The sequence below is a fragment of the Mytilus galloprovincialis genome, chromosome 14 (assembly GCF_965363235.1).
Source record: "Mytilus galloprovincialis chromosome 14, xbMytGall1.hap1.1, whole genome shotgun sequence".
NCBI classification, from domain to species: Eukaryota; Metazoa; Mollusca; class Bivalvia; order Mytilida; family Mytilidae; genus Mytilus; species Mytilus galloprovincialis.
In genome coordinates, this window is record NC_134851.1 from 57,037,706 (window position 1) to 57,063,312 (window position 25,607).

General features: G+C 31.3%; 1 protein-coding gene across 6 annotated transcripts in view; it reads right to left on the reverse strand.

Moving 5' to 3' along the window:
• Window positions 1–25,607, reverse strand: part of LOC143058441 (band 3 anion transport protein-like) — a 91,742-nt gene that overhangs the window by 10,082 nt on the left and 56,053 nt on the right. For 4 of the 6 annotated variants that reach the window (XM_076231932.1, XM_076231930.1, XM_076231931.1 and 1 more), the window contains 11 exons: window positions 21,107–21,200; window positions 20,032–20,219; window positions 19,044–19,201; window positions 18,498–18,678; window positions 18,059–18,194; window positions 14,001–14,075; window positions 9,512–9,707; window positions 4,780–5,079; window positions 3,378–3,570; window positions 2,012–2,224; window positions 823–971 (listed from right to left, as the gene is read on the reverse strand). In XM_076231932.1, the coding sequence (XP_076088047.1) occupies window positions 823–971; window positions 2,012–2,224; window positions 3,378–3,570; window positions 4,780–5,079; window positions 9,512–9,707; window positions 14,001–14,075; window positions 18,059–18,194; window positions 18,498–18,678; window positions 19,044–19,201; window positions 20,032–20,219; window positions 21,107–21,200 (1,883 nt within the window). Of the gene's footprint in view, window positions 1–822; window positions 972–2,011; window positions 2,225–3,377; window positions 3,571–4,779; window positions 5,080–9,511; window positions 9,708–14,000; window positions 14,076–18,058; window positions 18,195–18,497; window positions 18,679–19,043; window positions 19,202–20,031; window positions 20,220–21,106; window positions 21,201–24,118; window positions 24,167–25,607 lie in introns of all 6 variants that reach the window. The other 2 variants (XM_076231929.1, XM_076231933.1) reach the window with 2 other exon arrangements.

Here is a 25,607-nt window from a genome sequence, read left to right on the forward strand (position 1 = left end):
AAAGAGGCGTAAACTTACCATATAAAGGGGCTGTTAAAAAACCAGGAAAGGTCCAATAGCACTAACAAGCATTAAAGAGGCGTAAACTTACCATATAAAGGGACTGTCCAAAAACCAGGACAGGTCCAGTAGCACCAACAATCATTAAAGAGGCGTAAACTTACCATATAAAGGGACTGTTCAAAAACCAGGACAGGTCCAGTAGCACTAACAAGCATTAAAGAGGAGTAAACTTACCATATAAAGGGACTGTCCAAAAACCAGGACAGGTCCAGTAGCACTAACAAGCATTAAAGAGGTGTAAACTTACCATATAAAGGGACTGTTCAAAAACCAGGACAGGTCCAGTTGCACTAACAAGCATTAAAGAGGCGTAAACTTACCATATAAAGGGACTGTCCAAAAAACCAGGACAGGTCCAATAGCACTAACAAGCATTAAAGAGGCGTAAACTTACCATATAAAGGGACTGTCCAAAAACCAGGACAGGTCCAGTAGCACTAACAAGCATTAAAGAGGCGTAAACTTACCATATAAAGGGACTGTCCAAAAACCAGGACAGGTCCAGTAGCACCAACAAGCATTAAAGAGGCGTAAACTTACCATATAAAGGGACTGTTCAAAAACCAGGACAGGTCCAGTAGAACCAACAAGCATTAAAGAGGCGTAAACTTACCATATAAAGGGGCTGTTCAAAAACCAGGACAGGTCCAGTAGCACCAACAAGCATTAAAGAGGCATAAACTTACCATATAAAGGGACTGTTCAAAAACCAAGACAGGTCCAGTAGCACCAACAAGCATTAAAGAGGCTTAAACTTACCATATAAAGGGACTGTTCAAAAACCAGGACAGGTCCAGTAGCACCAACAAGCATTAAAGGCTGTCCTGCTAACAAAGCAAATATAATCCCACAAACAGACGTGCTTATCACAGTTTCTTTGACACCAAGATAATCATAGGTCTTCTCACCTGCAAAAAACACAAAAGACCGTGAAAATTGTAAAATTACTTAATAATGTGTACCATATGTTAATTATTGTGGATTTATTTATTTTTGTGGGTATCAATTTTCATGGATTGCTGAAAATTAGCATTTTTCATGGACATTAGATTTTGTAGTTTTGCCAATCTCTGTATGCAAAGCCTATATGTTATTCATTGGAAATTTTTGTGGTTCACCTGTACCCACGAAATCCACCAAAAATTGGTATCCAAGGAATAATAATGAATCTACAGTATTGTTAGTTAGTGTATTTTTTCTTCGATCTTTTACTCGCTGGTAAGATACTAACCACCTGCTGTTGTCACATAAAAATCAATGTCACAGGCAAAATAGCTATAAACAGGTTATCAATGGTCTTAACTCCAGTTTTTTTTATTGAATTTGATCCACTAGATTCCACAGTAAATATCTAAAAACCCAAACCATGGTGATGTTGTCTGCTTTAAAATTTGTGGGAGGGTAGGTAAGGACTACATCATTTCCCCCCAAAACTGACATATTGTCTTTGAATAATTTTGAACATCAAATGGACAAACAACCATCAATGATCTACAACACATGTCCAACAAGAATGTGTCCATAGTACACAGATGCCCCATCCGCACTATCATTTTATATGTTCAGTGGACTGTGGAAAAATGGGAAAAAATCTCTAAGTTGGCATTAAAATTAGAAAGATCATATCATAAGGAACATGTGTACTAAGTTTCAAGTTGATTGGACTTCAACTTCATCAAAAACTACCTGGACCAATTTTTTTTTAACCTGAAGCGGGACAGACAAACGGACAGACGAATGAACGAACGATCAGACGAACGGAAGCACAGACCAGAATACATTATGCTCATAAATGGGGCATAACAAAAAAAACTTTCCTCCATAACTATAATTGACCTTTGATCCTTCCTTCCCTCCCTAACCAATTATAATGGGATAGTCCTAATGTAAGTTACTGAGAGGACCCCTTCCTAACCAATTATAATGGTATAGTCCTAAGTTTACTTACTGAGAAGACCACCAAATGCAATACAGGGAGCGAAACAGGCGAAAAATATAAATACAATGGCTGCTAGGCATTTCAGATTAAATCCGTCCTTAAAATCACTAATATAGTGAGGATAACGTCTTTTTATGTCGTAATAAAGTCCACCAAATATCTTTTTCGTCCTTTTCAATGGATCCAACGGAATTTTATCTTTTTTCTCCTTCTCTAGAAGAGCTGAAAAGAAAATAGGATCAGAATTTAATAATTTTTCATTAGAATCATCAAATTTAATTTACCATTTCTATATCTGATTATATAAGGTAACAATATCTATGACAACATAACAAATTTAAAGGATGGAGCTTTTAAAATCATTGATTATTCTAACTATTGAAAAACATTCCTTTGTAGCCAATATAGAGGCAATTAACATCATTTACACTTTTATTTTCCAGAAACAGAGCCTTATCTGTCATAACAAGCGAAAGTTAATATAGGTAGTTAAATTCAATAATAGTTTACTATGGATTCATTTATTTTCGTGGATACCAATTTTCGTGGATTAAGGAAAACTTTCATGTTCGTGGATATCTAATTTCATGGTTTTGCCAAAGTCTGCATACAAGCCTATAGGAAATTTGTCATTCGTTGAACATTGAATTTTGTGGTTTACTTATACCCACGAAATCCACGAATATTGGTATGCAACGAATAGTTATGAATCCACAGTATATTTCTGTCAAAAGTCAGAAAACTTGATCTCACCTTTGGCATTTTAGGTCCAAAATATAAAAAAGAAGATGTGGTGGGATTGCCAATGAGACAACTGTCCACAAGAGACCAAAATGAATTAACAACTATAGGTCACTGTACGGCCATCAAAAATGATCAAAGCCTATACCTCATAGTCAGCTATAAAAGGCCCCAATAAGACAATGTAAAACAATTCAAACGAGAAAACTAACGGCCTTATTTATATAAAATATGAACGAAAAACAAATATGTAACACATAAACAAACGACAACCACTGAATTACAGGCTCTTGACTTGGGACAGGCACATACATAAATAATGTGGAGGGGTTAAATATCTTAGCTGGATCCCAGCCCTCCCCCAAAATGCTCTTCAATTTGACACTTTCTTTGGTCTTTTTAATTTTTTTGATTCAAGCGTCACTGATGAGTCTTTTATAGATGAACCAGCCTCTGGCATACACATTTAGAATCCTGATATCTATAATGAGTTTCTTAATAGTTCATAAATTTATCAATGAAGAACTTTTAGAAAAGTTTATTAAAAGTCAGGTCAGTACCAAAGCACTGAACCATACAAAGAAAACACTTTCACCTTTTGAAAAGTTTTCCCAAAAGACCAATTATAAATTACCTTGTTTTTCTTCTTCCTTTTGTTGTTTTTTCCTTTTCTGTCTTGCCTTCTTCCTTGCCATATCCATAATAGGCAAGAGTGTCTTCTGGTCCCAGTCTCCAGGTGGCAGTACTATGGATTCATCAAGGAATTCATTAATGGCACCCAACAATTCACCTCGACTTTCAGCTTTGTAAGCAATATCATGAAAATGCTGAAATGAGTCAAGTTTAACATTGAACATTTTGTTTTTATGTATTTTGTCAAAATGCAGACCTTTTTTTATGTTTTTTTGGTTACATCTTCAAATTTAAATGAAAGAACGGTAAGACCAAGCTCACATACACCATGCCTTAATTCGTAAGCTGTCCTGGCAACAAAAATAAAAATGTTTTTTTGAAAGTATGCTTTGAGAAAAAATTTGTAAGGGTTCCGGGGAACCCAGTGTCTCGCCTACTTTTGCTGTTAATTGCAGACTCAACAAAAATGAGGAAAAACATCAATAAAAATTTCCCTCTCGATACTGTCTTTTGATTGAAAGAAGCTTCCAAGTTTGGTAAAAATCCAGGACAGTTTATGAATCTAATGAATGTTTTAAAAACTTTAACTGCAGACTGTATGTAATGTTAACTGGAAGAAAAACTAAGTCCATTTATAAGTAAAATATGGAAAAAGTGGATTTTTTTTCACAAAATTTTGTCCAAGTTTGGTAGAAATCCAGGATAGTTTAAGAACATTATAAAAATTTAAAAAAACTTAAACCACAGAGTGAATGTTTTGTTTCTGGCAAAAAACTAAGTCCATTTATAAGTAAAATACGGAAAAAATGGAATTTTATTTTTACAAAATTTACTTCGGGATACTTTCTTATGATCATAAACAAGCTTCTGTCCAAGTTTGGTAGAAATCCAGTATAGCTTAAGAAAGTTATTAGATTTCAAAAACTTTAACCACAGAGTGAATATTTGTGGACACCACCGTCGCAACGTAGGATCGCTTAGTCTCACTTTTTCGACTGAAGTCGAAGGCTCAACAAAAACATGTCCAGCATTCATTTCAGTTTTTTTTTCTGATTAATCAAATTAACAAAGAAGCTCTATCAGGATAACCCCCAAAAATGTGTGTTTTGTGGATATAAGATTTTCAAAATTTCCATACCAGTCTAAAGAACTTGTTTTTTCTTTAAATATATCAAGTTTTTTTTTTTTTTTTTTATCTATCTATACCCATGAAAATTTGTTTCCCACAGATAAAAATAAATCCACAGTACATTCTCAACTTCATGTCACTATTTTTTCTCCCTACAGGACAAATCCTCATTTTCTACAAACCATTTCCCATCAGAGATTTCATTTAAATGTGAAACTTCCCCACCCCTGAGAACTATCACCCCTCCCTTTACAAACATTGGTAAACCTCATACCTGATTGGACATCAGGGTAGATATAGATCGACCAACTTCATGATAATCCATTCCACTATTCTCCGGTCCGAGTAACAGAAACAGAAACCGAACAGGAAGTGGCACCTCAGTCAGATTATCGAGGTATTGACCCTCGGCCAATCGGACAAAAGCTACAGCTGGTTTAGTCAGGTAATCCACACATCCTACGAGTACTGTTGTAGCTTCTGCTCCCTTTGGGATCCTCCTCATTATATCCTGGATGTTCTTTTGACGAGGGTCCTGAGCTGGAGCGATTCCAATATGTACACCGTCTGATGGCTGTAAAATCAATAAACACCATTTTGCAATAATTTTTTCAATTCAATAATAGAGACAGCTATTCTTGTCTAAATAGGGGTCATTAAAGATTTAAATACATGGGTGAGGGGGGTTTGGAGCCAGTGGTTACATTTTCTTTTATTAGTGTTTGTGGTCTAAAAAAAAGGTGCTGCCTTCCCTTAATGTGTTAAATCTGAAATCTGGGTCTTAAATTTTGAAATTTAGAACATTGATTAAAGTTGTCTAAATTACAAAATGTAGCTTTTAATTTTTGTTGTTTCTTTATTGATATTTTACATTTGATGTGTTTCAATAACTTTTGGGATAATCAACAACATTACTGTAATAGACTCCTTTTAATTTCTGACTTGCATAATACTTTCTTGTGAATGTACTTTTGCTAACAGAAACATTTTTTACTTCAAAACATTTAATGGAAGGGGGATCAAAATACCCATATTTATACATCAGACTCAGGGTTGGCAAAGTATTACTAGCCCAGGTTTTCCCGGGCTGGGCAATACTCCCAGAAATGGGTATTACTAGGCAATACTGGGCAATATGATTTTTTAAGCTTATTTCAACAATTAAAGTAGTAAAGACTTGTTGTAGTTTCATAGTATTATAGCTAAATATATACATTTTATACAGATAACCATTGAGTCATTTCTAGAAGATAAACCAGATGCTCCGCAGGGCGCAGCTATATACGACCGCAGAAGTTGAACCCTGAACAGTTGGGGCAAGTATGGACACAACATTTAAGCTGGATTCAGCTCTAAATTTGGATTGTGATCAAATAGTTGACACAGCATAGGTTTCTGACACAGAATGAATGTTGTCTAATGAACTTAAAATTTTTTTTTTGCCTTTGAGCAATTCACTATGCTGTTGAATATTAATCCTCTCAAAAAAATGTTTGAAGAAATTTTCTTTTTATTTATGAAATCTGAAATGAGAAAAATCTAACCCCCCCACCCCCCCCCCCCCCATTTTTTTTTCACATCCCCCTTTCCCTTTTTCCAAAACTGATCTCAATTCAAATTCCTAATGGAGTTTGCAACAATAACTACTCATTTAAATACATCATAAAATATTAAAATGTAAAATAAAGTGCTTGTTATCACTGAATGGTAAAGATTGTTTTAATTTATCAGTTGGTAGTAAAAGTGAATATACATTGTATATTGTATAAAACAATGATTTAAGTTGATTCAACTACTATTCTGGACAAAGAAAGATAACTCCAATCAATTGAAAATTTCTTGCTATTGCACAATATTGTGCAATTAGATATTTCTTGCTATTGAGCAATACTGTGCAATTGAAAATATTTGCTATAGCACAATACTGTGCAATTGAAGATTTCTTGCTATTGCGCAATACTGTGCAATTGAAAATTGCTTGCTATTGCACAATACTGTGCAATTGAAGATTTCTTGCTATTGCTGAATACTGTGCAATTGAAAATTTCTTGCTATTGCACAATACTTAATATAATAATTTTGGATCCTGATTTGAACCAAATTGAAAACTGGGCCCATAATCAAAAATTTAAGTATATGTTTAGATTCAGCATATCAAAAAAGCCCAAGAATTCAATTTTTGTTAAAATCAAACTTAGTTTAATTTTGGACCCTTTGGACTTTAATGTAGACCAATTTGAAAACGGGACCAAAAATTAAGAATCTACATAAACAGTTAGATTTCATTTGGCATATCAAAGAACCTCAATTATTCAATTTTTGATGAAATCAAACAAAGTTTAATTTTGGACCCCGATTTGGACCAACTTGAAAACTGGGCCAATAATAAAAAATCTAAGTACATTTTTAAATTCAGCATATCAAAGAACCCCAAGGATTCAATTTTTGTTAAAATCAAACTAAGTATAATTTTGGACCCTTTGGACCTTAATGTAGACCAATTTGAAAACGGGACCAAAAATTAAGAATCTACATACACAGTTAGATTCGGCATATCAAAGAACCCCAATTATTCAATTTTTGATGAAATCAAACAAAGTTCAATTTTGGACCCTTTGGGCCCCTTATTCCTAAACTGTTGGGACCAAAACTCCTAAAATCAAACCCAACCTTCCTTTTATGGTCATAAACCTTGTGTTTAAATTTCATAGATTTCTATTTACTTATACTAAAGTTATGGTGTGAAAACCAAGAATAATGCTTATTTGGGCCCCTTTTTGGCCCCTAATTCCTAACCTGTTGGGACCAAAACTCCCAAAATCAATCCCAACCTACCTTTTGTGTTGATAAACCTTGTGTTTAAATTTCATTGAATTCTATTTACTTATACTTAAGTTATTGTACGAAAACCAAGAATAATGCTTATTTGGTGCCTTTTTGGGCCCCTAATTCCTAAACTGTTGGAACCAAAACTCCCAAAATCATTCCAACCTTCCTTTTGTGGTCATAAACCTTGTGTTAAAATTTCATAGATTTCTATTCACTTTTACTAAAGTTAGAGTTTAGAGTGCGAAAACTAAAAGTATTCGAACGACGACGATGCAAGACGACGACTACGACGCCAACGTGATAGCAATATACGACGATTTAAATTTTTGCGGTTGTATAAAAATTCAATTTCATTCTCTTCTCTACTTAAATTTCATGTAGGCAAAATACAGGATTTACACATTTTAAGCTTCCTTGTTAATTTCCAAGCATTTTATTGCAGTGTTTATGTGGATTGTAAATTAAATTGCTATATATGCAATCATGATTGCTAAATAAACACCCTAAAGGGTCTTGTTATTAACTCTTATAGAAATGAAAAAGCTGATTATTGTTATATAAACATATCTATGTTCTAATCTGAATAATTACTTATTACAGTGCCTATCCAATAACCTTTGCAGTAGTGAATTACCTATTGCCTGACCAGTTTAAAAAATTGTCAAAACAATTTGTCCATTTAAACTTTACAATAGGTATTGTGAGAGCTATTATCAACAGGTGGTCATTTAACTACCTGTAGATTTACCTGGTTTGTTTTTGACAGAGCTAATTTAAATGAATGATAGCTAGCTTGCTTTCCTCATGTCCAATGTCCTGAATGGACTATTCTATTTTGGTATAGGACATTTTACATTTAATTCACTATTTGTTTTTTCTTATAAAGATATTTATTGTAAAATTTATTTTGCTTACAATCACAAATGAATCATTGGTGGTAAATCCCACTTTCATAATAAAGCACTGAAATTTCTATTCACTAAGCCATTTGTACTTTTTTTGATATATTGAAAATAAATTTTTAACAGTAATTCCAATTGAAGTAGATCCTGAATATTAAATGAAACTTTAATAGCATCACTACTATTCCATTTCAGGAATCGTAATATAACATGAAAATATATCCCATTAGAGAACACCAAGCCACACATAATTCATCTTGTAGAATTATTCACAATTAGATGGGCTATCCAAAAAAATCCATTTCACAAACTTAATTCCATATCAGGAATCAGAAACTTAAAATACATCACACATTAAAAACACCATGAAGCAAACATATATATATCCACTTTTTTTATAAACTAAATTCACTGATTCAAATTTTCATCTTGACTGTTTAGAGACACAAAAAGAAATGGCTTAAAATGTCCCATATCTAAATAGAATGGTCTATTCAGCACATTGGTCATGATACATGAGGAAAGCAAGCTACTCTATCGGTCATTTAAATTTTACCTTTTAGGAATAGTGAAGATTTTTTACTGGGTAGTAAAATGACCACCTGTTGATGAGCTCTCACAATACCTATTGCACAATTTAAATGGACAAATTGTGTTGACAATTTTTTATACTGGTCAGGCAATAGGTATTTAAATACCACAAAGGTGATTGATTACTGACAGTAATTAGTTATGTACATTTGTACATATAAATCATTTCAAAGTAATTTTTATTACATGTAATTGGTCAATTCTTTATATTAGCTATATATGGTTGAAAACAAAAATCTCAGAGTTGTTAGAATTATTCTTTCTCAAATGTATAGTATAGACTTGTACATTTGTACATGTATGTCTTATAGGACTCTCAAACAAGTAAACGTACATGTAGTTATAAATAAAAATAGGTTTATATATATCTTAAATGTATTGCATTTGTGTTTGATAACTGAATCCTCTTTAAAATTCAGGCCAGTATTCTTTATTACCCAGTATTGCCCAGTAAAACCCAGTAAAACCCGGCTTTTCCCTTCAGTATTTCCCACTGGGCTGGGCAATACTCATAAAACTCGGGTTTTTGCCAACCCTGATCAGACTGGTTACTGGCATTTTGGATTTTTATGTCATGGATGGAAGCTCCATATCCTGTGTTTTTCTATTATAACACTGGAAACTAGTTATGTTATTTTGTACTCCATGTCACATGTCAATCATGTGATGAGGAAATTATCATACCATATTGTTGTCAACATCGACTTTAACAAATTCTAGCTTGCCCTTGTTATCATGATTCTCGTCCAATAATTTCTCCCTCACTGAATCCTGACGACTAAAGTTCTTGTCTTTGTGATCAAGACTGTTTCGAGATGCTTCTGAATTGAAACTAGCAGTCGACAGTGACTTCATCAAGGAATGCTTAGTACTCTGATGTCTGAAAGGAACATATACTGCATATTCATTTATGAACTTAATTTATGAATATTCATAAAAGAAATAATGAATGTCTAAAAGGAACAAATACTTATATATTAATTTATGATCATACTAAATAATTTGAAAGCATATATAATAATTTATTAAGAATCCATAATATAAAGAAGAAATTATTCAGATTAAAAAAGTAATTGAATGAATATTCATGAGTGATAAAAAAATTTAGAGAATAAACAACATATAATGCATATTCATGAGTCATCCTCATATTAAATATTCATTAGAGTAGGATTTTTGTTTTGAAATTGTTAGAGTTTGATGTATTGTGTGTTTGGTGTGATTTCTGTTATCTTAGTTATGTATTTTTCAACGAATAAATATATTTTATCGACCATGTTATAATGAGTTTGATGTCACACATGATAAATCATTTATAGTCTTTTGTCTTTTTCACATTTAAAATTGTTTTGCAGTATTCAAAGGGACATTTTAAACATCAAGTGATATCATACAGCTATTGCATGATTATTGGTGAATGATGTCAGACTTTTATATTGCATAAGCTTGTGATTGCATCGCATATATACAAGGGAGATAATACTCAAACTCAATGTGATTTTTAAGATAACATGAGAAACAAAATTGGATTCTATATTCTAACAACAAAATTCACAAGGAAATAAACATTTCTGAACTAATCCACTAAGATATCAAGCTGAAATTTTTTTATATCATGGATGATCAATGAAACATGAAAGATAAATGTTTAAATAAAATGATTAAAAAAACACGGCTGTAATGCAATTAAATGAAACAAACTTAATTTTAAAACGCATTACAATATTCTAATCTGATAAATATAACTTAAAAATAAATCCTAATTCTTTAGTTGTTTTGATCACTGATGATAGCTCATTTTAATTTATTTTCAGATATTTATAAGCATCATTTTACTTCTGTTCTTGGGTCAGACATTTCAGTATAAAACCTACACAAAATCACCTCAGAAGCATTTTCTATTCTAAACTTAACCATCACCACATTCCATTATATGTTTGTAAAAATTCAAACTTTCAATTTCGTCTGATAATTCTTATTTCTAAATACAGTAATTAATAATGCATTCCAAATAAGGAGGAGGGAGGTTAAGGGAAAAGCATATTATCAGTCGACAGAGTGTTTTAACAGTATTTAAAATTGGAAGCATCTTATGAACATGAGTTACAATTTTCAAATCAAATGATCTATTTGGATTTTGGCAATTGAATATGATGATTGAAATTGAAGGCTAATAAACACTATAATTCTTTTTGGAAAAAAATTATGGGTACCCCCAAATTTAATATTCAAATAGTAACTAATATAAATATCAATTTCTGCTGAATTAAGGTGAGACAACACATGGATATTAGACTCAAGTAATGAACTTAATCTCCATCAAATTCAGCTGATCAAATTACAGCAGACGCACTTGAGTGTGTACAATGAATGAAAAAGTCAGGTTTCCATATTTGTTTGGTGGACAATGAAATCGCCTTGTTAACTACCTATCAAAAGAGTTTCTAGGTAATCAATTTTGTGGGACTGATGAAAAAAGTTAAATTAAAACATCTAGACCAGTGTTCTTTTTCTCCATTTTTACAAAAGTTCATAAAAAAAAATTCATGGTTCACCAAACATAATAGCACACTCTGATTGGTCAGCTGTTATTCTGTAAATGAAATAAAATGTGCAGCATTAATTTAAACCAAAACTGATAAAGGTGCTCATTCAGGCATAGACCTTATCGCTATTTGGAAATCTGCGCCACTTGACCCTAGAAGCTGCGCATCTTGAACCTAGAATCTGCGCTTCTTGAACTCATACAACAATCACATTTCAGCGTCAGATATTTTCTATTGTGACTTCAAAATTTTATGTGAACCTTTGTGATGTCCAGTAATGGCGGACAAATAGCGATAAGGTGCAATGTGAACATTTACGATAACTGAGTAAAAACAAACTAAATAACTGGTTAGTATAAAAAGATAGAAAATATGCATAAATGTAGTTTTGTCCACCTTAAAATATTGTTGTATTTTTACAATTAAAGCTTGTAGATTTAATACATTTTCTCTTCCTACTTTTTTTTATTTTTGAACCAATGTTAAGTTCTGAGATAGTCTATTTCTTGGTCTTATCCAATTTTACATATAAAAGTCATGTGGTTACAGGGTTTTCATGAAATATCAAGTTATGGGAAATGTTACCATAACCTATAGGCTTTTGTCAGAGTTAGTGAGCCCAAAATAAAAAAAAAATAATTGAATATTTTAAAAGGAAATCTGTTAAAATCATTATCTTTGCTTAATTTGGACTTCACAAGATTTGGCAGACACACAGAAAAATGTCACATGACATGACTTTTGACCCTTCACACAGAAAAGGGGGACTATCCAGAACTTTCTTAATGAAGTATATAAGATTAGAACAGACTACATACTGTAGGACAATCTGATACTCATCCAAGTAAGAACAAATGACAGCAGTAAAATCAAGCTTACTGGTATAAACTGTGTAATTTGGCACAAAAATGAACTGTTTAACAATGATTTTGTTGAGTGCAGAAAAAAACATATAACAGTGTATTTTTTCCACAGATTGCACCAAGTGTAAACTTGATTTTATTTATTTTTGTTGCTTTTACTTGACCAATTCCAGAATGTGTTATCACAGAGCAGGTAACCAGTAGTATATACTCATTAATTTAAAGTTGGTAATATAAAAATGGTCTTTTGAAAAGTTTCAGTTAAAAAATAAAAAAATTCCTTTGAAAAATATAATTTACTTGATCTAAACATAATACCAAATAGAACCTCCTAGTGTTTTAAGCAATACTTAAGGTGGTACCTAACACTTTAACTAAAATTAATTTGGCTCGTTTAATTTTCATAACATTTTGTCAAAGTATTTACTTTTAGACTTTAATAAAGATATAAAAAATTTTAAAAAATTGAACCAACCGTTTTATCAGAAAAATTACACTGGTTATATAGCAGTTTGACAAACACTTATTTTGATCATTGAGAAGCTTGATATTCCCTTAACAACACAACGTAATTAGAACGTTTAGCTGATTTTACAGAGTTATCTCCCTCTAGTGTTAGGTACCACCTTAATAATTAATGTGAAACAAATTGAAATACTTCTAAAGTAATTAATAAAAACAATATTTTTGATTATGGACAAAACTGCTAAAACTAAAAGAAAGAAATAAACAACTAAAGCCATGTTAGTATGCTGACTACTATTACCATGGTTACAAGTAATTAGCTAAGTTCATATTCAAATTCAAAGGTCAAATTCTATTACATAGATGTATTTAGATTATTTGTTTTATGAATGTTTGTAAAAATCTATTTTCATTCAAATATTTAATAATTCATTTTGAAGAGACATTTCCGCATCTGCAAGATTCTTACTTTGATTAAAAAATTCCCAAAGCTTCTTATTTATCAGAAAATAATATAGTCTTTGCATTTTGTAAAGGTTTGATTTTTTTATTCGGATAAATTATAAAAAAAATTATCAAGTTTAAGAAACCCTGACTTAATCTGAACTAAAAATGCATATTGTATATTGTTCTTTAGATATAAATGAGCCCTCAGCTTTAAACTTTTTTTTTTTTTTAAATATCTGATCATTTCTATAATTTCAGCATGCAAGCAGATTGGTGCATATGACAAATTTGGTTGCATATCTAAATGCCCAAAGCATTCAATAAAAGCTAATGGGTGGATTATATAGCAAAATACTATAGAAATGAGACATTAAAAAACAAAGTTCGTCTGCTTGTGCTGAGATATGAAAATAAAAAAAAATCAAACCAAATGATAAAAATGATTTTTCAACCGTTTTAATTTTTTCACAGCTCAAATTCATCAACAAAAAATTTGATTAATTGATTTTAATAACTGTCAAGAAAATAACACCCAAAAGAACAACTTTCACTCCTATATATGAAGGTTTTACAACTTTTACTCATTACCCATTAGTAAAATTTTCTTTTTTTTTAGTCCATAAATATTAGACTCTAGATAGAATCAATCATTCTGATCAATAATTTTACAGAAATTGAGCGAAGAAAAAATGTTTCATGAATATCAAACATTTAACAAAACAGATAATCTATAAACATACAATCAATAAAATGACCCATGACCTCTTGAATTTGAATGCATAATTAAATATGGTTAATAAATATATAGGATTCCCAAGAAGAATGTAACCATGGCAACCATGGTATATCCACCTGTATCTGTCTAATCCACGTAGATTCATATACGAAAAATTCCGTCGGATAAAGTTTTCTCTTTGACCAACATGTCTGAAAAAGGGAGGTAACTCTTATAATATCCTAATTAAACAAAATGGCTGAAAGGCCATGCTGTGCATACATACATTTCCATAAAGTTACAATTAAACAAAATATGACTTACAAATAAATCAGAACATATAAGTCTTGTAGAAAAGGCAACCAACTTCCAGATTTGATTTTCCTGTAAGGCTTTCATGCATAACTGAATGTCCCGCCAAAACAATTTTACATGCTCTGACAATATGGCCCAATAGCAACCAAAGAAGGCTTATATAAAGAAACAAGTATCTTAAACCTGCTGTTAAAACCAAAGCAACAAGAGGCAACCAAAAGCAAAGAAATATTTATTCCATATGGACCAAACTTATGTGGTCCTTTGTCTGCTTACAAGATTTGGACCCCACTAATCACCAAAGTACACATCTTATTGGACCATTACAATTTTATGAGGGTCTGGTGGCATTTACAGAATAGAGAATAACAAACATGATTGATTAAATACCAGAAAAATGGGCCTAAAAATAAAGAAAAGATAAAGGGGTGGTAAAGATTAGAGAAATATGGGCAAAATTTATGAATCAAAAAATTAAAGAATACAAGAACCTCCCCCCCCATTCTAGACTCTCAGATATGTTATGAAAAAATAACAAGTCATGCTAACAAATCCTCAGACCAAAATAATCATCAACTTTATAACAAAACAATAACATTACTATCTACTAAACATTAATAACCTGTTGACAAAATGACACCTTGACCTAGGGTGACCTTTATTCCTGCAAGGAAGCAATTTCTATTTATTAAAGATACTGTCTCTAATTTACTTATTAACAAAATGACACAATAACCTTTTGATGTACTTTGAATTTGTCCTGAAAGAAAACAAACTACCCTTGCCATGAGCATTTTGATTCTCCAAAACAATTTAAACTAAAGTCTTGTATTTCTTTATGGTGCAAGGGCGTTGTTTTTGAAATCAAACTTTCTTCTTCAGAATAATTACATTAAAATTGTTAAAAAGCACTGCATACAATGTAGAAATGGCAGTTTATTTTTTTAGGATTCAGTCCAGACTATTAGAAAGGTTATAATTAATTTCCAGCCAATTATTTAAAGCTATTAAAGGGAGATAATAAAAAAGCTCTTAAGGGGAGATAATAAAAAAATCTATTAAAGGGAGATAATAAAAAAGCTCTTAAGGGGAGACAATAAAAAAAAACTATTAAAGGGAGACAATCACTTGTTATAAGTTATACCACAAACAGGGCGTGAAATTAATTTGCAAGTTAATTATGCAAACAAATTAATGATCAAAAGTTTATCAATGTTATTATTTATTAGAATGGTGATATATACACACATGAAATATTTATCATGATTTTTATCTTTTTTCTCCTCAAAAAGCTGGAATTAATCTATGTAGTTCACTGACATGATTGATGCATATCCATTGAAAGATTGTTTAATGAAATATTATAATTGATGGCTGTTTAAAAGGTTAATAAACATGTTGATATTATTTAAATGATTTTAAGACAAGAAAAAATTGACAAATTCTGTTCTTTTACCAATGTCGGGACAAAATACAAAATATTTATTCTAAGAATGTCTTTTGTACCAAGGTATGTTTGTGTATCTGTTGAACAGAAGCTTAGTGGGTGATATTTTAAATGTCTTGAAGACATTTATAAAGACTGACATTTTCTTTTTAAAGGGAAGGAAAGCTTAAATCTTGATTAATGGCACCTATGGCTATGAGGTTTTGAAATATGTAATAATGAAAATCTGCTCAAAAGACAGACAAATCTAACAAAACCTGGAACATGATCTGATTTCAGAGAGGCCACTTCTTCCTTAAAGCATTTTTGTGGTAAATCTAGGTTAAAATTCCTTGACATTAAAGCTAATTTGCAAGCTAAGTTACTTACGCATTGTATGTGAAGCATTTGCATATCTGAATATTCATATGCTACTATGTTTAAAAAAGCTCAAGATAAAATCTAATTCAAACTTCTGTTTACTGCTAAATTCAAAAGCCATTTTCTGGGAATGCAAAAAGCAAAATGTAAAAACTGGTAGATATTTTTTTATATACATTATGTTCTAACACTTCTATCTTAAAACCCATTAAAGACTAAATGTTGACACAATAAAGACTGCTGGATCCTAAATATTGTCACGTTTTCCACGTATTTCTTCATTCACAAAGTCTAATCAGTTAATAAAGTTTTAAAATTATCCAGAGTTCCTCATTATTATTTTATTGTAAAATAGCAAAACTGTGACGGTCCTTTGCCAAATTTTGGTGGTCAACACCTTTCAGAACCACCACATTTTAAGAACGTCAGTTTTTTGTTTTTTAATCTTAGAATTTAGAGTAAGTGCTAGTGGGTTATCCCATGCTTAATCAAAAGTCACTGATACTTTCCTCAAACCTATTAGTATGTTCAGAGAAAGTATATAGATTTTAAACGGCAGATAAAGTTATTAAAAAGCTGAAAATGCTAAGTACATTTCCATGCAAAAATAAAACCTGAATGAATCATCCCTTCATTTTGAATCATGGAATTACGGAAAACTTCCAAACCTAATATATGCTGCATATGATTATTAACTGATTGAATTACCCCACCCCTTGGCCACCCAAAGAAAATGAAACCAAATTCGTAGACAGTAATCTGTAATCTTAATGAATGACAATGATGACTACCAAAGTTATTCATATATTATAACTCATTTTATGAGTATTTCTCAGTTAAGCTTATCAATATACCACACCGTGGCAACAATCACTCTTTATACCAATTTTAAAACACAACTGTAATTATTTTTCTACATACAAGGCACAACAAACATGATGGCGTCACAATGAAAAAAATGATGAGATTTAATCAAAAATGATATCTATGAAGACACAAGCACTTATAACATTAGAGCTGAAATATTTTACAATGTGTAGTTTAGTTTTCACCATATAACTAAATAAACTCAAATCAGCTTTTCAGATGATCACACCTTGTTACCATTGGCAACGATCACACATTGTGGCGTTGCAATGGTAACATCAACTTGTCAATTGACAAGTAACCAATGGCAACAAAAAAACACAGCTGATTACCTATTGAAACGATCACTCTTCAAATGATTTGTTACTTTTGTTACTGATGAGAGCAATCATTATTTAGCAGAGCTGACCTCAACACTTACCGCTTACTCATAACACTAAGAAGGAACAAATTACTTATATCAGAACATAACATTAGGCCAATCAGATATCTTGTAACTGAAGAAAGAATTAATAAAAGGGAGAGGAGCTTAACATCAATGAGACAGAAATAAAAAAAATAACTAAATCGTAACAACTAAAATCACATTTATGATGTAGGCTTAGTTCTTAGACATCTAGAGTACAACACATTCTTAAACAATAATCAGTTGTCTATACAATGTGTCAAGTTCTTATTCATCAAGACTATAAAATGTAACAGAAACTATCAACAACAAATTCTCAAAAGAACAAAAAAAAGATATGACATAAGACAACAAGTAAAGAGTTTCAAGACTTCAAAAAACATATGAATATGTACATGAAGAAAGTCTAGAATTGCTATAAACAATATCATTTAAATTCACATATGAACCAACTCAATTAGAACATTCTACATAGTAATTTACAATTCACAACGCAAAGACGAAAAAAGACACTTTAAGAAAGTATATGTCTTCAATCCTAACAAAAGCTTATAAAATATGACAACAAATGTAAAGAACATGTTAAATTGTAACAACAAAAACTTGCATTGACTAACATTCAAAAACATCACACACTTATAATATAGTGAGATCAGTATGAAGTACTCCATTAAAAAGAGATGAAATTATTTCACTTTTTTGGTGCCGTGACCAAGATATAGTATGAAAATATTTATTCAGTGTTATGTAACTAAGTGAATCTTAAATTTACCACTAATCTATATTATGATAATACATACTTATGTTTAAGAAGCAGAGTTCTTAGTATATTGCCTTTGTTTTCTGGCTTAATTTGATCATGTATAATCATGCTGTCGATGATGTTGTTTACAATGGTTGGCAGATCTGTTGCTTCTATGTCTAACAGCATTGTACCTTAAATAAGAAATGAAAACATGAAATAAATATTAACCCAAAATTGTATAATACTTTCCTAAATTTTAGTCATCTTGACAAAAGAATTTCATGAAATCCTGATTATTGTTTCCAAAAAATTTCTACAATACTTTGCAAAAAAGAATATATATAAATCAAATGAAAATCTGACTATACATTTCATATAAATGACATTTCTGAACTGACTTTCCTAGAAATATCATTTACTAGCATAAAAAAATCAATATAGCGTCAAAAGGTTTACTTAAGATGGAGCCACATAAAAACGTTTATTTTACAAACCATTCTCCAATCCCCTTCTGAGTTCCAGCAGACTATGAAATGAAAGTGAGGCTACATGGGGTTTCCCCCATCTTTCTGCTCCTTCTTCTACATCTTCCTCAAACTTGATCCAACGAGCTTTCTCTCTCCATTCAAATTCCTTAGACTCTCCGACATACAATTCATCAAGTTCAACAAACACCTGCAAATATAGATAAATGTGTAAGTATATTTGCCTTTAACTAATAAAGGCTCCAACACATATTTTTGTTATTGATTATTTCTGATCTCTAATTGGATTTGTCTTGTAATAATCAAAATTACTTTTCAAATTTAATTGCATGATTTGCATGAAGGAATCATTGTTATGTCTTTAATTTTTGTCATTTGATCAACAATGATTAGATTGAACTCATTACCACCATCACATTAACTTTTTTCATACTCATAAAAAACATGCCATGTGATTCAAACATGGAAAGCAATTACCAACGTAAAAGTATTTCTATTGGTTGGCCTCAGATTTAACTTGCAACCTAGAATTTGACTATGTATACCATTGTTTACCTCATGAGGACTATGATCAAACTTTTTCTTTGGTTCCTTGTAAAACTTTTTCTTCCCTTTGTCAGTCTTTCCAATATGGACAATGGACGCCATGGCATTACGTTTCTTCCTGTTTATTTTATGTCTTCGTATTCCTTGTAAGTTCTCCAATCTGTGGCCTAAAATATAATAGTTTTATTTTGTAATTCACTGAAAAGTTTGTGTTGCTTAGCCTTTAGTTTTCATGTACTGTCTATGGCAGTCTCCCAGGGGGGTTACTCCCTATATTTTTGGTGGCACGAGTGTGCCGCAAAACAGGGTTGCTTTTTCATGTCCTGCTGGTTAGAACAGGGTCCCTTTTTCATGTCCTGCTGGTTAGAACAAGGTCGCTTTTTCATGCCTTGCTGGTGAGAACAGGGTCTTTTTTCAAATAAAGCATTTGTCTATAACACAAACGATTTTTTAACTGTTTAAGATACAGCCTAGAACCTGGGTATAGATAAGCATCTATTTTATACGGTCTAGAACAGGGTATCAATTTTCTAAGCCTGTCTATAACAGGGTATGTTTTTCAATATTTCTGTTTAGAACAGGGTAAGTTTTTCAATATTTCTGTTTAGAACAGGGTAAGTTTTTCAATATTTCTGTTTCGAACAGGGTATGTTTTTCAATATTTCTGTTTAGAACAGGGTATGTTTTTCTAGGTTTTCTAGTTAAAACAGAGTATGTTCTGACAAGTGCTGTCTGCACAGTTATACCCAAACGTATAGTCAGTAACCCCACCCCCACCAGGGGCAGTCTCCATGATTTACCTTTGAATAATGGGTTCACAATTATTGCATTAAAAATTTATGCAGTTACAAGTACACACTTAGCATTTTTTATTTATTCAATTACTACTTTTATAGAAATTAATTTTCAATTTTGTGATCAACATCAAGAAAATATAATGATTTTATTATTCCTAGATATCCCCATGTTGGGCCTCCATAACAGAAACAATACATACTGGCCATTTCATCCAAATCGGCAGTTTGTAGTAAGTTAGCCTCATCAGCCTCAGTTGGTACCCTCTGAAGTTTTTTGTCCAAGTGGACTTCGCTCCCCTTCTGTCGTCGTAGTAACAGATCTTCTTGTTTATAATGCTCATGGTGGTGGTGGTGATGACGGTGCTTGTGGGGCCGCCCATCTTTTGACCTATAAATAGAAAATGTCTAATTTGTAATACACTTGATTCTTATTGTTCTCTTTCCAACAAAGTGTTTGTTTTTATCATATGTCTATTTTTTAAATCTGTTGTGTGTTTGTTGGGTATTAAATCTACTTCAGTGTGCTGAGCTAAAGGGTGAATAAGGAAATTTATTTTCTTGACTTTTGCCAGTTGAAAAAGAAGGCCAATATAAATTGTCCCATTTTTATCTTGGACTACATAAATAGGTCAAGAAATTAGAAAGTTGACTAGAAAGAACTCTTAGAGAAATAAAGTATCTATGAAGATATGTTTGTTTACAGTAATTGCGTGAGATCCCAAATTAGTCTAGTCAAAGACTTGTGAAAATTATGTATTTGCTGCATCAAGCACAGTGGCAGATCCAGAACTTTTTTTTACCGGGGGCCCACTGACTGACCTAAAAGGGAAGGCGGAGCCCTCCAGTCATGCTTCAGTGATTTCTTATATAATCAACCATTTTTTTTCCACAACCCCCACAGGCCCCCCTGGATTGGCCTATGAAGCATGACGCCTTTAGGTGTTGGAGAAGACTGGTTGACAAAGTCTCATAACTATGTGTCTGTACAGGTCTGTAAAATTGTTCTATTCCTGATATGCACCTAATACTGTAAACCAACTTATTTTCGCGGATACTTTATTTCGCGTTTAGCCCTTACTATCTCATTTCATGGAGATTTAATTTCGCGATTTTCAAAAGTGTTTGGTGTAGTAAAATAAGGAAGGATATAAGTTTTACATATTCGCAACAATTTATATTCACGTTATTTTGTTTCTCGTGAAAGTCGCAAAAATAAATCGCTCGCGAAAATAAGTTGGTTTACAGTATATGGTGTAAAAATGAATCATATATCACCTTGAACCTCTCCTATTCTGGTTATGAACTGCTTGCTCTACAGATGGGTCATTTTCTTTGTCCAAAGCCTCTAGATTAGAGTAACTGTCTGCCCCTAAAAATATATACATCAACTTAATTATATGGCTCAGGAAAACTGAAGTTTTGAATTTCAGATATCATATGTTCTGTAAATTCTAAAGATATTGTGCATTACCACAACCCTGTCAACACTGATGTTGTTAATTTGAACCCTGCAAGTAGATACTGAGGTAATATGTGGTTCTCTCTGGACACCCCACCCCCTCTTCCTCCACCAAAAGAAGCATTGATAAATAAAAATCAATCAATCAAAAATAAAGAACAAAATCCCTATATAAAATTAAAACAAAATAATACCGGGTTTATCATTGATCATACCTGTGCCAAAGTAATAAATATTTAACCATGCTAACATTGTAATATATATGGATATATGATACATGCTACACAAATTATATAAAAGAAATTATCCAATCATCTCTTTCACAATCTTATGCATTCTGGGTAAAATTTTCAAAAGCATATACCAAAGCATTGTGATTGGTTAACAAAGTTCAAAGCAATAGAATTTTAACCAATAAGGTACAGTTATTTTCATTTCATTGTTAAAACAACGAAATTACAGGCAATCCCTCGATTCTGAAATGGTGAATTTCTACAAACAAAAGAAAAACCACTCTTCTAAAATGCTAATATGATCTACCATTTATAGCAAAAGTTTAAACATTTGTGTGATAGAAGCAAAGAAGCAGACAAAGCATTAAAAGCAGATGTTGATAATGATATATACACTTCAATCCATGTGGATTTTGTTATGTCCACCTAATCCATGTGGATTCTGTTATGTCCACCTAATTCATGTGGATTCTGTTATGTCCACCTATGTATTGTGGACAGCCCATTTCTTTGAATTTCAATTGCAAGGTTTATTGGAAAAACATAGATTTAAAAAGCTTATATAATTCTTTCTATCTATATTCTGTTCAATGCTTATGATGAAAGGAAAGAAATGGCAAATCTTCTCCTAAAGGTTGCCATCTTGAATTTTGTCCACTCTGACCCTCTTCCACCGTACGGTGGTAGATATGACAAAATCCTCCCAGGTTGTAGTGTACATGATCACAGGTGAAATAAAAACAGACAAAGGTGATTGGTTGTTAGGTGAGCAGAGTACACTAAATAAAATTAATATATAAAAAATAACCTTTGACAGATCACAATAATTGTTTATCTTATGCACTGTAGTAACTTTGTTTATCTTAAGTATGAAAAGTGTTGTTTTTTTTTAATAAGAATATTTAGATAAAAAAAAATCTTAAAGACATGCCAAAATTCATAATTTGCGATACAAAATTTAGATAAATTACAAATATGTAAAATGCTATCTATAATTTAGGAAATTATCATCTAAATTTTTTTTTTTTATAAAAGTGAATAAATAAAAGAAGAAAGAAGAATTTGTTAGATGCTTATATTACTGATATCTATTCAGAGATCTACCAAAACAACTCAATCCATTTCAATCTAAGATTGTCTTAAGGATGAAAAGTGTTGGGTTTTATTAATCAAAATATTTAGATAAAAAAAATTCTTAAAGACACGCCAAAAATTCATAATTTGCGATACAAAATTTAGATAAATTACAAATATGTAAAATGCTATCTATAATTTAGGAAATTATCATTGTATATAATTTTTTTTTTTATAAACGTGCATAAATAAAAGAAGAAAGAAGAATTTGTTAGATGCTTATATTACTGATATCTATTCAGAGATAAACCAAAACAACTCAATCCATTTCAATCTAAGATTTGATCTATACCTGTAGTAAAGTTTAATGCAAGTCAACAGATAGTCGTTAAAAGATCATACCAAATGCATACGATAAAAAAAAAAAAAAGAAAGTTGGAATTGTGCAAAATTAAATTGACACTAGTAAGTTTTTATCATGTCTCTTGCTAGGAACAAATATGGTCACATCAAATTGGTCTTCCAGTTCTTTGGATTTTGCTTAATGAAAAAAAGAGTCATCAGAACAAGATTTTGTAATCTAATCAACCATTCTTCAAGCTTAAGGTGGTACCTAACACTACAGGAAGATAACTCTGTAAAGTCAGCTAAACGTTTTAATTACGTTGTGTTGTAAAAGGGAATATTAAGCTTCTTAATGATCAAAATTGGTGCTTGTCAAACTGCTATATAACCAGTGTATTTTTTCTGACAAAACGGTTGGTTCAAAATTTTTAAAATTTTTATATTTTTGTTAAAAGGGTCAAAGTAAATACTTTGTCAAAATTTTATTAAAATTAAACGAGCCAAATTAGTTTTAGTGAAAGTGTTAGGTACCACCTTAAAGTGAATGAGATTACATTTATTTGACCTTTTAAAATAGAATTTTTGTTTGATTCTATTCATTATCACAGCAAATGGTATTATTTTCTTTCCTGATGTTTTTTTTTTAGGGGGGAGGGGGATCATATACTCATGGTTACAGATGAATAGACATATTTACACTTTGGGTATTAAGCTGAATTTTTTATCTTCTCATATTGTGTGACAATCATTTTTAAATTTGAAACATCAAATATTTTGTTTTGAAGTGCAAAATTTTTGCTAGAACTTTAAATTGTTTGCAGACAAATTTGCATACAAATATGTAAATATGTCTATTGTGAATTGTGACTTGAGGTAATGGAAAAAACATTTCTAGCTTTAAATGATGTGGAAAATCCAAAGTCCTGTGAGGATCACCCTTAAAATTATCTTTGTTTCCCTCTTCTAATTTTTTTTTAACAAAACATTTTTTCAAAACAAATTTTAATTCAAATTTTTCAAAACAACAATTATATGCCATTTTGTTTATATTCATTTACTAAAGTTAAAAATTCTATATCAATGGAAAACTAGAAGAAGAAAAAATGACAGATCAATTTGAGGTAACAAAATATAATTCCAAGCTGATCAATCAACCAATGTGACCTGGATACCTACCCATTTTAAATGTGACTTTATTTAGTGGTTCTGAATCCTCGTCCATACCTATTCAAATAAAATCACTTGTTTTCAGTTTTAGACAACTTTTTAAGAATGTCTTGCATACAATGCTACCACAACATTTCATATACTTGAAAAACATACCATATACCTTGTGGAAATATGTACCAAAAAAAAAAGTTTAAACACCAAAAATTGATTATGGAATTCCATCTGATTCTGATCATGATTCAAAATGAACCTCTATGATACTATAATCACTATTAAGAGTAGACCTCTTCAATATTATGATCACTGTTGAGAACGGACCTCTACCATTCTATGAGCACTATTGAGAACAAAGCTCTACAATACTATGATCACTATTGAGATAAAACCTCTACAGTTCTATGATCACTATTGAGAACGAACCTCTACAATACTAGGGTCACTACTAAGAACAGACTTCTACAAATATATGATCACTATTAAGAACAAACCTCTACAGTTCTATGATAACTATCAAGAATGAACCTCTAAAGAACTATAATAACATATTGATATATAGGCTACAAAAATGTCAAGGATGGATGGTATGATATTGCCGAGAAAGTATTGTCTTTTATTCATCCTGAATCAATGACATGACATGATATGGATGATCAGTTAGTAGCTTTTGCAAAATACAAATACAGATAGGTACAGAGATAACATTTATTCTTGTACTGGTCAATGATCTCTTTTTTAAAGTCACCTCTTTTTATATTATGGGTGGTAAATGAATTTATTAAATTAAAAAAAAAATCTCCCTTATTCAGCACAAAACAGAATTCCCCCTAATTTTCTAGAAGAAGTCTGCAACCTTTAAAAATAAATTGATTATACTAAAACATAGTGAACCACTAAAGGCACTATGTTAAATGTCTTCATTTAAAATAAAAGATCCCCTTAAAAAAGGTCATCAATATTCTAATTTTTCTTTCATTTTTTTTAAGACCCCTTCCCTAACAAAATTATAAAATTGTTAAAAGATGACTATAGCCAGATTGACATGCACTTGAACAAAATGTTTCTTCAGTATATCTATCAGTATCACAACTCAAGCTAACTAGACTTAGTAACTAATGCAATCTGTAAGTATCACAACTCTAGCTAACTAGACTTAGTAACTAATGCAATCTGTATAATCAACATAAGCAGTACCTATAAGTAATAAATACTCTAGTTAACTAGCTTTAGTAAAGCAATCTTTAAAAAATCAATTAAAAGTAAATCTGACGCTTAATACAAATGACAGGTTTACAGTTCAAACTAAATAACATTTTAGATAAAGGGGTTCCACAAGACATAGCATCAACAAGGGAAAGTTTTTAAAATACAGTCAAACCTGTATTGGAAGGTCACTACCGTGCCCTTGAGAACTTGACCATTAAAATGAGGTTCAAAATGCATAGGTATTTCTACAAATGGCAAACCTTTGAAAATCTCTCATAAAGTTTTCAAATTT